Here is a 20,068-nt window from a genome sequence, read left to right as displayed (position 1 = left end):
CTGCTACCTGCTTCCTGGTCTCCTGTCTGTCTGCGGTCTCCAGGACCTCTGCTACCTGTTTCCCAGTCTCCTGTCTGCCTGCAGCCTCCAGTAACTCTGTTACCTGCTTCCTTGTCTCCAGTCTGCCTGTGGCCTTCACTACATCTGCTATCTGCTTTCCGGTCTCTTGTCTGCCTGCGGCCTCCAACGCTTCCACTACCTATTTTCTGCATGCCTCATCTGCCTATTATACCGATGCCTGTGGCCTCTGTGTCCACCTGGACCTTAGGCTTGGAGGATCTACCTCACCAGGTGAGCAAAAACACTATATAGAGGCCCATCTCAAGATCAGTAGGGGTCCTGATAGTTGGACCCCCACCAATCATCAGTAGAACCTATGAATAGGTACTAATTTCTAAAGATGGGAATAAGCAATGAAATGCTACCTAAACACACCCAATTGTCTGACTCTGTCGCGACAGCACCGCTGCTTCTGTAGTCAATGTTAGTCCAGCAGCTATGATATCATATTCATCATTCCAGGTCAACCCCTTCAGTTTTGTCCAAAGAGAAGATGGATTTATGAGATTTTCGGGGAATTAAGTACATGAAGTCATCACTGCATGACTAGTGAGAGGATTTTAACAATAAGTAACGTGTTTTTTTTATTTTATTCCATTTCTTACTCTTGGGCAACTTTCCCAAATCCCAAAGTACCTCCTTTGAACCTTTGAAAAGACGATAGAGAGACTGTTTATCCGAGAAGGAACCAGGTAGTCAGTCTGTCCCTATTGTGTTAGGAAAACTAACAAAGAATCAATTAGACCAAGACAAGTTAAACAAATCTATACATAGGAGATAACTTGCTAAATTGGGAAAACCCTTTAGCATCCACCTTATAATTCCATTCCATTATGGCAAATAGAGACCCTGTACCAGATCTTGCATTGGGCCTAAGATCTCCAAGTTACCTTAATAGTCCACGGAAGCCAATAAGGTAGGGTCTAAGTCTCACCTTTACTCTACATTAGTGGTCTCCAACTGGTGGCTGTCCTGTTCCTCCACTTCTAGTATGCCATGAGAGCCACCCACTGTCCAGATGTGTTGGAAGCCAGGTGAAGACTATTGGCGTAAACATGTAATAAATAATCAAAAATGTAATAATCTATTTATTATTTGGTTGCATTTGGCTTGATGTCCGCTCCTCCTCTGCTCCCTTATTAAATACACAAGAGATTTTATCACGTCTCTTATTGCACTGTAGTATGTCAGATGTCCGCTTCTCTCATTATTTCTGTTGATTTCATGCTGCTGATAGAGAAGGAGATAAAGTTTCTAAATTATTTATAAAGACTTGATTTTTAAAAATAACTTTGTATAAACTGTCTTTACTGCTTTTTGAACTAACAAAGGATCATGCAATCAGTTTGTAATCGGAAAAATGGTAGTTACAATTGGACAGGGTATTAAAAATCCTCCCAGGGCCTCTACAGGTCATATGCAAGACATCAAGTGGTTGCAATGGCAACATGCAGAATTAGGGAATTGTTACTTATGTGTTCTACTAATAAATTAAAGTAGTTTAAATTCCTTCTCAGTCCAGGAGGCGGAGTCACTCAGACACATGCTCATTCATAGAACCGCCCACTGGACTCATGAGTCCACAGTAAGCAGAAACTTAAGTCTATGATATCACAAGTTCAACTGGATCTTTCGCCACAAAACTATATATCAATCTGCTCAGCTCCTCCTGCTCTGTAACATACTACAAGGAGATAGAAAGCCATATTCAACCTGACAGATCAACTGTAATGAATGTGATACCTGGTTTATGATCCTTTTACTGTGGAAACTTCTTCCTTATATGGGGTTTTAATCTTCATCATCAGGACATTCTTCAACTGGAAGAGAATACAAAGTAATGACATCACAATGCAATATGTACCCATTATATATAGGGGGAGCAGCAGTCAGAAACCTTCCCCATAAGTTTTGACCTGATGGATGAACGATCTTTAGGAAGATTGATTTTATGCAGACCTAAATAGGTCCACCAGGATCTTCCTGCCGTTAACTTCATTGTATCAATCCATTGGGTTGCTGGTCTTCTTCTTCACCTTGTTCCTTTTATTCTTCCGACCATGATGTCCTTCTCCAGTGATTGCGCTCTTCATATGATGTGTCCAAAATAGGCAATTCGTAGCTTGGTGAGCCTTGCTTCAAGTGACATGTCTGGTTTTATGTCACCAAAATTGATTTATTTGTTCTTCTTGCCATTCATGGTATTGATAACATCCTTCTCCAATGCCACCTTTCAACTATGTTGATTCTTCTTCTGTCTTGTTTCTTTATCTTCAAGGTTTCACATCTGTATGTTACTACAGAAAAGACCAAACCATGTACGAGCCGTGTCTTCATCGCTAGTGACATGTTTCTCTATTTTAAGACCTTGTCCAGTGACTTAATTGTTGATTCATCCATACCTATTCTCCTGTTGACTTACTGATGCTTAAATAACCAGATCATTCGAGACAAAGCTGACAACGTGGACCTATGCCTAGATCAGGGATGGAGATGACAAAGCATGACATAGGGAATCACAAAACACCAAATATGATAAATGACTTACGCATGCTGAACATGTCCTCCTCTATAGTCATGGGATGATGATCTGTAGTTACAGTAGTTACTGAAAGAGGCCTACCGCGACCTAAGGAAACGTAAGTATTACAAATGAAACATGGTTGGTTACAAATTTTACACTGGGGCCAACGAGCAACATGTTAAACCTCTGATTTTGCAAATTTTAACATGCCCCACAAATATAGTGTATATCTAGACTATAAAACTTTACTAATAGCAAAATCACCCAGCAGTTAGATAACTAAGTAATAGAAGACCACTGGAGGACACAGACAGAAGAGGGCACTTGTACAAAAACAGAATATGGACCCTTTGCCATCCAATAACTCGTCATATTTCTAATGTAAAATGTTTTTGGATCCTACTAACTAGTTCATGACCCAAATTTGTTTCAAGGAAAGTGGCATTGGTGGTTCTAGAGCACACGTGTCAAACGCTGGCCCATGGGCCAAATGCTGCCCGCAGGTGATTATATTTGGTCCGCGACACTAGAACCACCACCCCTATGTGGGGCCATTATTCTGCATAGAGGACTATGTGGGGCCCATTATAGTGTACTAGATGGTGGCCCGATTCTAATGCATCGGGTATTCTAGAATATGTATGCGGTCGACAGGGCGCAATCAGCAGAGCGGTGTTTAAATTTGGCGCCAAAATCGCTGATTGGTCGCGGCCGGCAACCGTGACCAATCACCAAAGCAGTGTTAAAATTTGGCGGCTATATCGCAGATTGGTCACGGCCGGCGGTCGCGACTAATCAGCAAAGCGGGGTTTAAATTTGGCGCCAATAATGCTGATTGGTTGCGGGCAGCGAACGCGACCAATCAGCAGAGCGGGGTTTAAATTTGGTGCCAATAATGCTGATTGGTTGCGGCCGGCGGTCGCGGCCAATCAGCAGAGCGTTATTTAAATTTGGCGCCAATAATGGTGATTGGTCGCGGCCAGCGACCGCGACTAATCAGCAGAGCGGTGTTTAAATTTGGCGCCAATATTGCTGCTTGGTCGCGGCCGGCCACCGCCACCAATCAGCGAAGCGGTGTTTAAATATCGCTGATTGGTCGCGCACGGCGGTCGCGACCAATCAGCAGAGCGGGGTTTAAATTTGGCGCCAATACCGCTGATTGGTTGCGGCCGGCAACCGCGACCAATCAGCAGAGCGTTGTTTAAATTTGGCGCCAAAATCGCTGATTGGTCGCGCACGGCGGTCGCGACCAATCAGCAGAGCGGGGTTTAAATTTGCCGCCCATATCGCTGATTGTTCGCCGGGGAGCGGCGCTGCCTGTGCGGGTACTTCCGCTGCGAGCAGCTGGGAGATGAGCGGCTGCTCGCAGCAGAAGCATCCCGACCGGCGGCGCCGCTCCTCGGTCCTCCATTCACACTTGCCGTCAGGAGATCAGAGCGTTGTTTAAATTTGGCGCCAATCTCGCTGATTGGTCGCGGTCGGCTGGCGGCCGTGACCAATCAGCAGAGCGTTGTTTATATTTGGCGCCAATCTCGCTGATTGGTCGCGGCTGGCAGCCGCGCCCAATCAGCAGAGCATTGTTTAAATTTGCCGCCCATCTCGCTGATTGGTCGCGGTGGCCGGCCGCTACTAATCAGCAGAGCGACGTTTAAATTTGCCGCCCATCTCACTCATTGGTCGCGGTCGGCCGGCCGCTACCAATCAGCAGAGCGGCGTTTAAATTTGCCGCCCATCTCACTCATTGGTCGCGGTCGGCCACCACGACCAATCAGCAGAGCGGTGTTTAAATTTGCCGCCCATCTCGCTGATTGGTCGCGGTGGCCGGCCGCTACCAATCAGCAGAGCGGCGTTTAAATTTGCCGCCCATCTCCCTGATTGGTCGCGGCCGGCCACTGCGACCAATCAGCGTCGTATTAGTGTGGGCCCGGGAGCGGCGCTGCTTGTGCGGCTCCGTATTAGCGAGGACCAGGGAGCGGCGCTGCCTGTGCGGCTCCTTCTGCTGCGAGAAGCCGGGAGATGAGCGGCTGCTCGCAGCAGAAGCATCCCGACTGGCGGCGCCGCTCCCCGGTCCTCCATTCACACTTGGCCCTGATCTCCGACGTTACCCGCATGGAGGTCAGCGGCGCCGGTCGGGGTAGTTGTGCTGCTAGCGCCGGTCATCTCCCCGCTGCATCGCCGCTGACCTCCGTCCCGCAGATGAGCCGCTAACGGCCGCCATCTTTTTTCAGAAATCCCGCGGCGCTGATTGGCCGCTGCCGGACCAATGAGCGACGCGGGATTTCCAGGACAGACAGACAGACAGACGGGATAAGACAATTATATAGAAGATACTGGTTGGTCCGCGGCTTTGTCCAAGTTTTTCATTTTGGCCCTCTGTGTTTTTGAGTTTCACATGTGTGTTCTAGAAGATGACATTGCAACACTTTGCAATCTGGAAGTAGACATCTTCTACTCTCATCTGGAAGAGTTATATTTTTTGGTGAACCAACTACTATAGTCTTTTTTCTTCTCGCACGAGACCTCTAACTGACCTACTCGAAATGTTTCTCTGTCTCTGTATGCACCTACATGGGTTAATAGATGTATGAAGATGTGAACTCTCTCACCTTCTTGCATCTTCACTCCCACCTCTGTCTTCAAGTCATTGAATAATCCAGGGATCTCCACGCGGCAGCAGTACGTTCCTTCATCTTCTCTAGTGGCCTCAGTGATGGTAAGGGACACATCCCCCTGATTAATGTTCCCCAGCAGCTGATATCGGTCAGATTTCCTCCAGGTCACTTTATAGCCATCTGTCCACATGATCTCATTATTACAACGAGAAAATGAACAGTGTCCTTGTCCCCAGCACATGTAGTATACATTGCTGCCTTGAACGGTGTACCGGCAGGGTAAGCTTAGTGTATCATTCACTGAACCAGTCACAGTTTCAGATGGTGCTGCAGAAGCTGCGGGAGGAAATGAAATCTTAAGACCATATATTATTATATTGCTAAGACGTTTAGAAAGTATTTTAAAAGAGTTTTGGATTTATTTCATGCCTCAGGGAATTCACAAGCTTATTATATACTCTAGAGTTGAAGGCCCTTATGACCATGTTCCCAAAGCCACATTAAAAATTAATTTTTTTCAAGCAGAAAATGCTTCAGGAAATGCTTGGGTTTTTTGAAGAAGTTTTTCTTTTCCTGAAGGAGTTTTTTTCCTGGCGCGTTCTTTGGAGACTTTTTTCTGGACAGTGTCCAGGTTTCTTTCAGGACCTTCTTTAAAAAAAATGTTTTTCAAAACCTCTTCAGAATAAAAATACAAACTCCAAAAACTCATGAACAGAAATGTGGATTTCTCATAAAAAAAAAAGTGTTTGACAAGCTTTTTCGAAGCTGTTTGTGTGGAGAATACACTCAATAAAACTCCTCAAAAACCTCTGTGTGGACATAGTCTTACTAAATTCCCCTTCAAATCCTACAATAAAAGACTTCATGATGTTATAACTTCAAGGTTTTTCTGATTGTGAAGGCAATACACCACTAATTACAAGCCAGGGAAGGCAGGGTTTGTATCTTCTGCACCTTTTCCTATACATTGTATTAACAAATTAATAGAATTTGACTTTCACATGTGAAATTACTTTAATAAGAAATCCCCAAAAGGCACCGTGCCGTGTCCTCAAATCCTTAGGCCAGAGTCATCAAGACAGGCGATGTCTCCTCCCCAGAGATCTTACACTAGTCTGGGACTGGAGTAAGAATTAGGTATAAGGGACACCACAACTCTCCATGAATTAGATGAGCTGTGGTGTCCTGCTATAACCCCCCACCTAAGCTATGTCCATTTTGGCATAGCTGTGAGGAACTGGTGTGAAAACGGCCAAGTCGCAAAAATTTTAAGGATATTCAAAGCAATTCGCGCCAAAATTCTGGCAAAATTGCTTTGACGAATCACAACTGTGGAGTTTACACTCAGTGTCTTCTCCGAAAATTCCTCGAAAAACTTAGTATCAATATACCCTTAAGGAGAAAGAAGCCTTGAAAATATTTAGGGACAAGTGATTTTTGGGATACATCTAGCATATTGACCTCTTCAGGATACTAGAAATTAATGAATACTATCTTACTTAGGATATCACTAATGTTGACATCAGACATCCGAGTTCAGATTGCGATGCACGGCCATGGCACTCATGACACAAAGTTGAAAGGTTCATAGGTATATGTGAGAATGTTGACATGTCTGATTTTGATTAGAGTAATCAAAACCGGCAATGCAAGTCAATGGGTCCATGATCAAATTGGTTCATACATTGGTGACATCCGAGTGTGCTCTGATTTTCACAGACTGTCAGAATAGGAATAAACATGCTAGAAATAGGAGGAAACCACTATGGCTAAATAGAGCTGTAAGAGGCGCAATAAGTGACAAAAAGAAAGCATTTAGAGAACTACAGCAAGTAGGTAGTGATGAGGCATTAAATAAATACAGAAAATTAAATAAATTCTGTAAAAAACAAATCAAGGCAGCAACGATTGAGACAGAGAGACTCATTGCCAGAGAAAGTAAAAATAACCCAAAATATTCTTAAACTACATAAATAGTAAAAAACTAAAAAATGATAGTGTTGGCCCCCTTAAAAATAGTCTGGGTGAAATGGTGGATGAGGATGAGGAAAAAGCCAATATGCTAAATGATTTTTTTTCAACCGTATTTACACAAGAAAATCGAATGACAGAAAACATGATCAGTGATTATAAAAATTCTCCATTAAATGTCACTTGCTTAACCCAGCAGGAATTTACGGCTGCGTCTAAAAATCACTAAAGTTGACAAATCCCCTGGCCCGGATGGGATACACCCGCGAGTACTGCAGGAATTAAGTAACGTCATAGATAGACCATTATTTTTAATCTTTAAAGATTCCATAATAACAGGGTCTGTACCACAGGACTGGCATATAGCAAATGTGGTGCCAATATTCAAAAAGGGGACAAAAGCCGAACTTGGAAATTATAGGCCAGTAAGCTTAACCTCTACTGTGGGTAAAATCCTGGAGGGTTTCCTAAGAGATGCTATACTAGAGTATCTGAAGAAGAATAACCTCATGGCCTGTGATGAACCTGTAGCCGCCATCTTGGTAATGATAAATCATATCCAGGGATGGCCACACTTCAGCAGCCCCCACCCTTGGGACCTTCTGTTAAAACGTCAACTAGATAGTTTCCCCCCATCCAGGCTCCTGTAAGATAAGAAGCCTACTTAACACTTGAATGCTAGGAGCTTCAAAGACTTCGAGAGGAAACACAGCCAGCAGGGGGGGGTGCTTCGTCTATCTGTACCTGACCATTTGTCCCATAGGACTAGTTTCTTTGTCTGTCACAAGCATGGAGGCATAAGATATAGAAACATGAATAGTACACGCATGTTGCGTGGGATGGGCCAATAAAAAAATATCACGGCGTCCCGGAGCCATTGCGCACACAAGCCTCCGCGGTAGACGTTTGTACGTGCTCTGGAAGCCAAGATATAGCGCGGAGCCATTCCTGAGGACCGTATGGTATCATAATTGATATCAAAAGGTCGGTTACGGCGGCCCGAATCCATGGGAACCCCTGGGGGTATCATGAGACCATCCCAGAAGAAGTTATTGGGTTCCATAGAATTTGGGCTTCTGATCGAAGTTAGACCTGAGGGTGGAGACTGAGCCAGCTGACCTCACCAGCAGTGGGCGGGACGGGGCAGGTAAGATAGCAGGACAGACAAGAGACAAGTCAGTTTTTGACCCAAGAGTGGTGTGCTGAACATCTGAGCACCAGCTGAGGCCACCAAGGGGAGGAGCAGTTTGACCATGCGGTGGTAGGCCTCAGCCTGTAACAAAGAACCGTGCCTGCGACCGCAGAATCCTCTCCCTGCGTCACAAGAAAATCAAGAAACCGGTAACTGATATGCTGTGGTGATTCTGTGTGTTGTATTCCATTGTTGTATAGTTTAGCCTGACCTTATACCTGTGTATATTTAGTTGTATATCGTGTATCTAGTGTATTATTATAATCAATTACCTCAAGTAATTGTGGGCCTGCCTTTTATTCTGCATAACGAACGCACGTCCGTGTGAGCTCGGCTCAAGCCAAAACGCTACCCAGGGTTGGTTCCTGACCCGATATAGGCCCATTCACGGACTGGGCGTATATCTAAAATAGGGACTGGTGGCAGCATACCAACTGGGGATTGGGGAAGGCTGGTAGTGACGGTCGGAGGTTCAGATATATATATTCCTGGCGCGGCCAAGGAAGATATATATACCGCCCTCACTACAGAGGGCCCCGATACCCAGTAGGTTACAGGACAGTCTCCCTGGCGACCGCTTATCCTAGGTGCAGTTCCTTGACTGACCTGAGGCTAAGAGGGCGCTAGCGAGTTGTGCTGTGTAGTGACGTTACGGTTTAGTGACGTTGAAGGGATAACACACTACCGTGTTCCCTGCGCTGGTTGCAGCTACCTGGCACTACTTTCTCTAGGTGCAGTACCTTGACTGACCTGAGAGGTAAGGGGGCGCCAGAGAGCTGCACCCACCGGCCGGCTTTCATCACATTGGTGGCAGAGCGGTGGGATTGCAGAATAATAGTGTTGTGGGACCCCTACTCCCAGGCACTAAAGACTGCCAGTGGTAACTTCCACTGCTGGAGTCTTAAGGTCAGCCCAACGTTAGACGGTCAGGCTAAAAGTATAACAAGGTGTGTGCAAACTCAGGGTTGCAGCGGTGTCGGTTACCAAGATGGCAGACGGCACCAGGAGCAAGACCCTGCAGGAGGCTAATGCTACGGTCCGTGTGGCAGGAGGGGAGGACATTGTTACTCATGGCGAGGAGGAGTCCAGCCCGGGCACCTCAGGGAGCCAGTCCCCAGTATACGGTCCCGCAGTGGGCTGCCCACCACCTACCCAGCCCAGCCTGTCCAGATCACAAGCCCTTTTACAAGCGGCTATGGCAAGTCTCCAGTCTCATGGCGATGCCGTCTACAAAACCCTCCTGGCAGCATCAGAGAAGGCAGCGGAGGAGGAGCGCGAAGCTGCGGAGCGCCGGGAGGCTGCGGAGCGTGCAGAGCGGGCTGCAGAGCGCCGGGAGGCTGCGGAGCGTGCAGAGCGAGCTGCGGAGCGCCAGCACCAACTGGACCTGGCCCAGCGGGGGCTTCCGCTAGAGCAACCAACCCATCAGGAGACCAAGTCGTCCAAAGTCCGAGCTGAGGACTTCCCTCTACTGGAGAAGGATGGGGACCTGGACTCCTTTCTGGTGGCATTTGAACGGACCTGTCTTCAGCACCATCTGGCCCGGGATCAGTGGGCCAGATACCTGACCCCCCGTTTGAGGGGTAAGTCCCTGGATGCCTTGGGGGACTTACCTGCCGGGGAGGTACAGAACTACGACTGCATCAAGCGGGCCCTGATCCGGCAGTACAACCTCACTCCCGAGTCGTACCGCCAGAAGTTCCGGAGCCTGCTGCGTGGCCCCAAGGACACCTGGACCGATCATATGCGGGCGCTGTTGAGAGCCGCAGAGCACTGGACCTCGGGTCTAGCGCTTACTACCCGCCAGGAGGTCCAGGAACTGTTCGTCACGGAGCAGTTCTTGTGGAACTGCCCAGAGGACCTCCGACAGTTCCTCCGTGACCGAAAACCAACAGGGGCTTCTGCTACAGCCGCCCTGGCAGACGAGTATGCCAATAACAGGGCGCCTGAGCTGAAGAAGTCTGCCAGCAGCACCTGGAGAGGGGGTAAGCCCAGTCATGCCCCTGTTTCCCCGGCCCCTAGAACACAAGGGGTGTATCCCCCTGTTGCCCTCTCCAGGCAAGGACCAGACGTAAGACGTTGTCATCTATGCAACAAACCAGGACACTTTAGGGCTGAGTGTCCCCAGCGCCAAAAGACCCCATCCCAGTCCCAGAGAGCGCCCAATGTTTTGTGTGTGGGAGGGGGTGGTGGTAGGTCCCTGGACAACATCCAACCCGTCACCATAGGCCGTTCTGCGGTCATGGGACTGCGGGACACGGGCGCTGAACGAACACTGGTACGGCCTGAGGTGGTGTCCCCCCAGGACTTGGTACCAGGAAAGACTCTTTCCGTCTCCGGGGTTGGAGGCGTGGAGCCGGCACTTCCCGTTGCCATGGTGTATTTGGACTGGGGTGCCGGAAGGGGGATGCGGGAGGTGGGAGTAACGCCAAATATTCCCGCAAATGTTTTATTAGGGACCGACTTGGGGCGTCTAGTATCGCAGTATGTACCCTCTGAACCCCCAAGTTCGGCCCCCCAAGAGTGTATTGATTTGTCTGCTGCTAATGCCAACCATGTTGTATGTAGTGTGTGTCCTGCTGAGGAGGAGGGAGTGAAACCTGAGGGTAACACCTGCACAGACACAACACAAACAGGGTTAGTGAAAGCAGGTGGGGAGTGTGGGGATGCCCGCAGAGGTGCTCAGCCGGCGTGCCGTGACCTCTTGTCCTCCGGTGAGGGAGGGGGCGGGCAGGATTCTGTAGAGGGAAGCTCAGGGATGGAGAGGGGGGCAGCTACCGGCAGTGTAGGGCTCCCAGGGGTATCCAGGCTGCTGAGTATAGGCCCACTGCAGGGGGAGGAACAGGCCATGGGAGGTGGGGGTGTCCCAAGAGAGGAGCCGCCAGGTAAGACCCCAGGGCAGGAGTTCCCCACATCCGAGATATCCAAAGGCCTAGGAAGCCTGCCTGATCGGGCGGCTTGGTCAGAAACAGAGGGGAAGCAGGCACTACCCACGGTCACAGCGGTCATAGCCGCTGTCACCAGGAGTGGGAGCGCCGGAGCCCAAGGAGCCTTGCAGAGGTCCGACGGCTTCCCCACTTCTGACCAAGTGTCTGCCGGGTCAGACAGCGGCCAGGTGACATGCCCGGAGGGGCTGACGGAGGATGTGGCAGTTTCGTCGATTCTGGCCACATCAAGTCAGGAATTTCAGGCTGCGTTGGAAGCAGACGACAGCCTGAAAGCTCTCAAGGAACAGGCGGCACAGCCTCCCATGGAGTCAGACTGCGAGCGTGTGGTCTGGGACCAGGGACGGCTGTACCGGGTAACGGTCCAGCAGGGTTCACCGGAGGCGTGGCCCAGGGACCGACAGTTAGTGGTACCCTATCCGTTCAGGGCGGAATTGTTGCGGATCGCACACGAGATTCCGATGGCCGGACACCTAGGGATCGCTAAAACCAAGGCCAGGATAGCTCAGCATTTCTACTGGCCTGGGATGGGAGCCGCGGTGGGTGCCTACTGCCGTTCGTGTGACACCTGTCAGAGGGTGGGGAAGGCAGGGCCGCGCCCCAAAGCCCCACTGGTAACTCTGCCAATCATCGAAGAGCCTTTCTCGAGGGTCGCTGTGGATCTTATTGGACCTCTGTCCACTCCCAGCCACTCCGGGAAATGCTTCATACTCACGGTAGTGGACTATGCCACCCGGTACCCGGAAGCGGTAGCTTTGTCGTCCATTCGGGCCGACAAGGTGGCTACCGCCTTACTGGAGATCTTCTCCAGAGTGGGTTTCCCCCAAGAAATGCTCACCGACCGAGGGACCCAGTTCATGTCGCGGCTGATGGAGTCCCTCTGTAAGCAAATGCAGGTGCAACATCTGGTGGCCAGCCCGTATCACCCACAGACTAATGGCCTGTGTGAGCGGTTCAATGGCACCTTAAAGCAGATGCTTAAGATGTTGGTCGACTCCCACGGGAGAGACTGGGAGCGTTACCTCCCACACCTCCTATTTGCTTACCGGGAGGTTCCGCAGGCCTCAACGGAGTTCTCCCCCCTTTGAGCTCCTGTACGGGCGACGGGTACGGGGCCCCCTGGCTCTGGTGAAGGAAGCATGGGAAGGGGATTTGGCCACCCCCGAGGTGTCGGTCATCGAGTATGTCGTGCGCCACCGGGACAGGATGATGGCCTTGGCAAAGCTGGTGCAGGACAATATGGCCCAGGCCCAGGCCGACCAGAAGCGGTGGTACGACCAGAATGCTTGTGAGAGGACCTACCAGGTGGGTCAAAAGGTGTGGGTACTGGTCCCCGTACCACAGAACAAGCTTCAGGCAGCCTGGGAAGGTCCCTACTTCGTGCACCAGAAACTCAATGCCGTCACCTATCTGGTCACCCTGGATCACGCCCGTGGAAGGAGGAAGGCCTTCCACGTGAACATGATGAAGGCTCATCATGAGCGGGAAGCGACTGCCCACCCAGTGTGCAACCTTCCCGAGGAAGGAGAGGTAGAAACCCTCCTGGATCTGCTCACCCAAGCCAAGGCGGGTGGGTCCATCGAGGATGTGGGGGTTGGCCACCAGCTCACGGAGGACCAACGGTCCCAGCTGGGGACCACCCTGCACCCCTTCCGGGGGCTGTTCAGCAGCCTGCCCGGAAGGACTGAGATGGCTGTCCACGACGTGGACACTGGCGATCACCCGCCGATCCGGCGTTCAGCATATCGGGTCTCTTTCGAGGTGCAGGGAAACATGCGCCAAGAGATAGACGAGATGCTGAAGCTGGGGGTGATCCAGGCATCCAGCAGCGCGTGGGCCTCGCCTGTAGTCCTCGTACCAAAGAAGGACCGAACTACACGGTTCTGCGTGGACTACCGGGGGCTCAACGCTGTAACGGCCACCGATGCGTTCCCCATACCACGCATCGATGACCTGCTCGATCGGATGGCCGGGGCTAAGTACCTGACCATCATGGATCTGAGCCGGGGGTACTGGCAGATTCCTCTGACCCCCGCGGCAAGGAAACGCTCTGCCTTTATCACCCCTTTTGGACTGTACGAGTCCACCGTGATGCCATTCGGCATGAAGAATGCCCCTGCCACTTTTCAGCGGATGGTCAATACGCTGCTTGAGGGACTTGAAGGGTACGCGGCTGCGTACTTGGACGATATTGCAGTCTTCAGTCCCACTTGGGAGGATCACCTAGAGCACCTGCGGCAGGTGCTCGGTCGGATCCACCGGGCAGGCTTGACCATCAAGCCGGAAAAGTGCCAGCTGGGCATGAGTGAGGTCCTCTACCTGGGTCACCGGGTAGGCGGGGGGGTTCTGAAGCCAGAACCTGGTAAAGTGGATGCCATCGCATCCTGGCCCACTCCTAGGACCAAAAAGCAGGTGATGTCCTTCTTGGGGACCGCCGGGTACTATAGGAGGTTCGTCCCACACTATAGCACCCTGGCCAAGCCCCTGACGGACCTCACCAAGAAGAAGCTGCCCGTCGCAGTCGACTGGACAGTCGCCTGCGAGACAGCTTTCGGGGCACTCAAGGCCGCCCTAAGTATCTCCCCTGTACTGCAAGCTGCCGACTTCGACCGGCCGTTTGTGGTACAGACCGACGCCAGTGACTTTGGCCTCGGTGCTGTGCTAAGTCAGGTCAACACGACAGGCCAGGAACATCCTGTCTTGTACCTGAGCAGGAAGCTACTGCCCCGGGAGGTGGCTTACTCCACGGTGGAAAAAGAATGCCTGGCAATTGTATGGGCCCTGCAGCGTCTGCAGCCCTACTTGTACGGGAGCCATTTCACCGTGGAGACGGACCACAACCCCCTCAGCTGGTTACACACGGTCTCTGGGTCGAATGGCAGGTTGCTACGCTGGAGCCTCGCTCTCCAGCAGTACCACTTCTCCATTCGCCACAGAAGAGGCCGTGACCACGGTAACGCTGACGGGTTATCCCGGCAAGGGGAGGGTGCAGAAGGACGCACGGGGGAACACAGGAATGTGCTACCCCCTCGCGCCCTCGTATAGGGGGAGGTGTGATGAACCTGTAGCCGCCATCTTGGTAATGATAAATCATATCCAGGGATGGCCACACTTCAGCAGCCCCCACCCTTGGGACCTTCTGTTAAAACGTCAACTAGATAGTTTCCCCCCATCCAGGCTCCTGTAAGATAAGAAGCCTACTTAACACTTGAATGCTAGGAGCTTCAAAGACTTCGAGAGGAAACACAGCCAGCAGGGGGGGGTGCTTCGTCTATCTGTACCTGACCATTTGTCCCATAGGACTAGTTTCTTTGTCTGTCACAAGCATGGAGGCATAAGATATAGAAACATGAATAGTACACGCATGTTGCGTGGGATGGGCCAATAAAAAAATATCACGGCGTCCCGGAGCCATTGCGCACACAAGCCTCCGCGGTAGACGTTTGTACGTGCTCTGGAAGCCAAGATATAGCGCGGAGCCATTCCTGAGGACCGTATGGTATCATAATTGATATCAAAAGGTCGGTTACGGCGGCCCGAATCCATGGGAACCCCTGGGGGTATCATGAGACCATCCCAGAAGAAGTTATTGGGTTCCATAGAATTTGGGCTTCTGATCGAAGTTAGACCTGAGGGTGGAGACTGAGCCAGCTGACCTCACCAGCAGTGGGCGGGACGGGGCAGGTAAGATAGCAGGACAGACAAGAGACAAGTCAGTTTTTGACCCAAGAGTGGTGTGCTGAACATCTGAGCACCAGCTGAGGCCACCAAGGGGAGGAGCAGTTTGACCATGCGGTGGTAGGCCTCAGCCTGTAACAAAGAACCGTGCCTGCGACCGCAGAATCCTCTCCCTGCGTCACAAGAAAATCAAGAAACCGGTAACTGATATGCTGTGGTGATTCTGTGTGTTGTATTCCATTGTTGTATAGTTTAGCCTGACCTTATACCTGTGTATATTTAGTTGTATATCGTGTATCTAGTGTATTATTATAATCAATTACCTCAAGTAATTGTGGGCCTGCCTTTTATTCTGCATAACGAACGCACGTCCGTGTGAGCTCGGCTCAAGCCAAAACGCTACCCAGGGTTGGTTCCTGACCCGATATAGGCCCATTCACGGACTGGGCGTATATCTAAAATAGGGACTGGTGGCAGCATACCAACTGGGGATTGGGGAAGGCTGGTAGTGACGGTCGGAGGTTCAGATATATATATTCCTGGCGCGGCCAAGGAAGATATATATACCGCCCTCACTACAGAGGGCCCCGATACCCAGTAGGTTACAGGACAGTCTCCCTGGCGACCGCTTATCCTAGGTGCAGTTCCTTGACTGACCTGAGGCTAAGAGGGCGCTAGCGAGTTGTGCTGTGTAGTGACGTTACGGTTTAGTGACGTTGAAGGGATAACACACTACCGTGTTCCCTGCGCTGGTTGCAGCTACCTGGCACTACTTTCTCTAGGTGCAGTACCTTGACTGACCTGAGAGGTAAGGGGGCGCCAGAGAGCTGCACCCACCGGCCGGCTTTCATCACATGGCCCAATATCAACATGGGTTTACGAGGGACCATTCCTGTCAGACTAATCTGATCAGCTTTTATGAGGAGGCAAGTTCTGGACTGGACCAAGGAAATGCAGTGGATGTGTATATGGACTTTTCAAAAGCTTTTGATACTGTTCCACACAAAAGGTTGATACATAAAATGAGAACAATGTGGATAGGGGAAAATATATGTATGTGGGTTAAGAATTGGCTCAGTGATAGGAAACAAAGGGTGGTTATTAATGGAAAACACTCAGACTGGGTCTCAGTTAACAGTGGGGTACCACAGGGGTCAGTATTGGCCCCCCTTCTTTTTAACATATTTATTAATGACTTTGTAGGGGGCATACAGAGTAATATTTCAATATTTGCAGATGACACTAAACTCTGCAGGGTAATCAATACAGAGGAGGACAATTATATATTACAGGAGGGTCTATGTAAACTAGAAGCTTGGGCTGATAAATGGCAAATGAGCTTTAATGAGGATAAATCTAAGGTAATGCACTTGGACAGAGGAAATAAAATGTATAATTATATGTTTAATTGTAAAACACTGGGCAAAACTGTCACTGAAAAAGACCTGGGTGTATTGGTGGACGACAAGCTCACGTTTAGTGGCCAGTGTCAGGCAGCTGCTGCAAAGGCAAATAAAATAATGGGATGCATTAAAAGAGGCATAGATGCTCATGAGGAGAACATAATTTTACCTCTATACAAGTCACTAGTGCGACCACACTTAGAATACTGTGTACAGTTCTGGTCCACGGTGTATAAGAAAGACATAGAGCGGGTGCAGAGAAGAGCGACCAAGGTTATTAGAGGACTGGGGGGTCCGCAATACCAAGACAGGTTATTACACTTGGGGTTATTTAGTTTGGAAAATCAAAATCTTAGGGGTGATCTTATTACTATGTACAAGTATATGAGGGGACAGTACAAAGACCTTTCTACTGATCTTTTTACTCTGGGGCCTGAGACGGTGACAAGGGGGCATCTTCTACATCTGGAGGAAAGAAGGTTTAATCATAATCACAGATGCGGATTCTTTACTGTAAGAGCAGTGAGACTATGGAACTCTCTGCCGCATGATGTTGTAATTAGTGATTCACTATTAAAGTTTAAGAAGGGCCTGGATGCCTTTCTTGAAAAGCATAATATTACAGGTTATATATACTAGATTCCTTGATAGGGCGTTGATCCAGGGAACTAGTCTGATTGTTGTATGGAGTCGAGAAGGAATTTTTTTCCCCAATGTGGAGCTTAGTGTTTGCCACATGGTTTTTTTTTGCCTACTTCTGGATCAACATGTTAGGCTATGGGTTGAACTAGATGGACTTAGTCTTCCTTCAACCTTAAAAACTATGCATGGTGGGGAACTTTTTTTTTTTACTTTCTCCACGTATGAGAAAATTAGATGACACTTGTAACACATTCTGATAACCTTTGATCATAGCCTAATCAGAATAATCAATCTGTTTTTTGATACATTGAAAAATCGAACGTCTGAGTGAGCCTTAGGGTCAAGAGAGTCGTGTGGCCAGATATGCGACAACAAGCCTAAGACATCAATCTTTCTCGTACTAGTGCTAGCTGTGTTTTTCATGGATAGCACTCCTACCTATGATAGTTTATGGGGGCTGTTCACATGTTCCTATTTTTCCGCCGACTGATTCTTACAAAAGCACAGAGACTTGTCCAATATTGATCCGAGTTTTGGAGCAAACTCACCAATGAAAGTCAATGGATCTATGAAAAAAATTGGACGGCATCTCGATGAGATCCATGTGCTTTTGTACTGCTTGATGGAGAGAAACCTGAGAAACCTCCATCAGTTCCTTTTTTTACATCTAAGAAGAAATGATGATACTCATACCAAACTGTGATGAAAAAAAAGTCACATTTACCAAACTGTGATGAAACGCTGACCATATTTTGCATATGAGAAAAATCATTGACATCTGAATGAGCCCTGTGAAGACACGGGGTCTTTCGTGGGCGTAATACCATTCAGACAACGCACGGTGAGGGTAAAACAGCGTGGCAATACTTTATTGAACCACCAAACTGACAATAAACACATAGAACAGTCCCAGCAAATACCCAAGATGGCACAACATTAAACAGTCTCACCTTTCCGCTGGCCCACCTGGGATAGGACAGCTGTGACTTTGGGACTTCCAGGACTGACTACCTAAACCAGTAACCCCCCGCTTTTGGCGGGCCCCCACAGAGAGAAGGTAGCGGCAAACTTAGGAAGCCGACAGTCCATCGAGGTACAAGGTCAGGAGACCCGAGGGTCCCACCCTGGCCTCTCCGAGTGTTTCCATGGAGCCAGATGACCAGCTGGTCCCAATCTGGCTTCTCCAAATGTCTCCATGGGTTCCAGGCGACAGGAGGGTCCCACCTGGCAACCCCAAACAACATATCCATGGGGCCAGGTGACTTCAACATCCCAACCTGGTCTCCCCAAATGTATTCATGGGCTCTCTGATGGTCAATGGAGCAGATCCGTATCTTTCCAGTCACGGCCATATACCCTTAGGCTGGAATCATGTAAAATCCAAATCTGTGTCTCTTTGGTTAAAGCTATGCTTCCAAGCTGATGGTCTGAGAAAGTCTGATCTTTGATTCTCCTTGTAAAGTCTCTTTCAATTCTCTTTTTCAAATCTCTTTGCAGCAGGAAAGAAATTTTTTTTTATATTTACATATGGGGGTAAGGTCATCAGTCACAGCAGAGGTAAAGGTGCAGGGCTCACTCAGGTCTCATTGTTTGAGCTAATCAATTTACATAGTTTGTATTGCAGGGGGCTCTTGTAAATAAACATCTAGCTAGCTTAGTATAATATGCAATTAGCATAGTAACAAATATCATTGTTCACAGACCAATAGAAGACAACATTCAGGGTTATTCAAATACTGGTCTGCCGTTCTTGACCAGTCACAGAAATACACATACATTCATAAGTGTATTTCTAGTGGCTTAACAAATCTAACCATCTGGCTGATTAAGCTTATAAGCTGTATTGCCACAAACCCTTATTCTAAGGTGCTGCCTGCCCATACTTCATTTACTTAAAGGAACTGTAAACCAGGAATTGGATGATGCAGAAAAGATAAAATTCACCCGTAGGTCTGTAGAAATTAAGATCTCATGCAGACGAGTATATAAATTGGATGTGTGCCATCTGATTTTTGATCAGATAGCACACGGACAGCCCACTAATCCATATTATTCAATAGGGGTTTGCAGATGAACAATTTTATTTTTCTCTTGGTCCAAAAAGAAAAAGAAGTCACAGCCTTTCAAATTTAAGATGAGACTCACCCATTCAGGTCCATGGGTACGTAAAAAAAAAATCGGATACCACACAGAACAATGGTGATCTCTGACATTTTCTAGAGCTTGAGATGGAAGGTAGTTTTTATAATTTTTTTTTATATGTTTCTGCATATCCGATGAATACAGCCACACTTGATAAATAAATAATGATGCCATACAGTGTAGGTAGATTATACTGCCATACTACTGCTCATAAATAATACTGCCATGGAGTACACATACTGTAAATAATGTTGTTATACACACCAATACATATTTCCACTTTCTGGGCACAAATTAATTGGATATCAGAATTTGACTATTAGTACTGCCAGCATATCCCACAATGAGCCCTGATGGCATCAACATGTGACTTGTTGTAAGTAAAGTCGATACACATAACACAACACTAACAATCAGATTTGCCAAAATTTTAATAAACGACATGATATAATAGCAACAGAAAAAAGGAAATAAACTGGCAATACACGGCCGATCAGGTACTCACTTGTAATGGATAGGGCAAGGCAAATAATCCAAGCGGTCCACACATCCATTCTGTGCAGTCAAAGGGAAAATGCAGAACTTTCAGAAATATTCTGGGCTAAATGTATAAAAAAACACAGATATATACGAAGAGAAGGGGAACTAATAGAGACTGTGAAATGCGATGGTATCTTGGTGGCAGAATTGATGCAACATTTCTTTAGAATGGAAGAAGCTTAAATAAACTGCTGAAAAAATGAAGGGACCCAACGTCTTGCAGTGGGACCTGTCTGGAGACTCCATGGTGAACGTTATGCGGCCTGCAACATCTTTCAGCATCACAGGTTTGGTGGTGGGTCAGTGCTAATCTGGGGAGGCAAATCCTTGGAGGATCTCACAAATCTCCACATGATAGCCAA

The 20,068-nt window shown here is 48.5% G+C and overlaps 1 protein-coding gene across 2 annotated transcripts; it reads right to left on the bottom strand.

Annotated features, from left to right (window-relative positions):
- Positions 1-1,135: 1,135 nt before the first annotated feature.
- Positions 1,136-19,769, bottom strand: LOC141164190 (hepatitis A virus cellular receptor 1 homolog). Of its 2 annotated transcripts, none has more exons than XM_073649326.1 (5): positions 19,672-19,769; positions 5,191-5,532; positions 2,609-2,689; positions 1,804-1,880; positions 1,136-1,290 (listed from the first exon to the last, which is right to left on the bottom strand). In XM_073649326.1, the coding sequence occupies exons 1-4, from the start codon at positions 19,718-19,720 to the stop codon at positions 1,852-1,854; spliced, it is 501 nt and encodes a 166-aa protein (XP_073505427.1). In that variant the 5' UTR covers positions 19,721-19,769; the 3' UTR covers positions 1,136-1,290; positions 1,804-1,851. The 2 variants fall into 2 exon arrangements, with proteins under 2 accessions (XP_073505427.1, XP_073505428.1); XM_073649327.1 differs by having other exon boundaries at positions 1,136-1,287.
- Between the last annotated feature and the right edge of the window lie 299 nt (positions 19,770-20,068).

This window comes from Phyllobates terribilis, unplaced genomic scaffold (assembly GCF_046119375.1).
Source record: "Phyllobates terribilis strain yellow unplaced genomic scaffold, ASM4611937v1 Scaffold_10__3_contigs__length_209671492, whole genome shotgun sequence".
In the NCBI taxonomy this organism is placed as follows: domain Eukaryota; kingdom Metazoa; phylum Chordata; class Amphibia; order Anura; family Dendrobatidae; genus Phyllobates; species Phyllobates terribilis.
The sequence above is the reverse complement of the archived record's forward strand: the minus strand, read 5'-3'. Positions and strand labels throughout refer to the sequence as shown.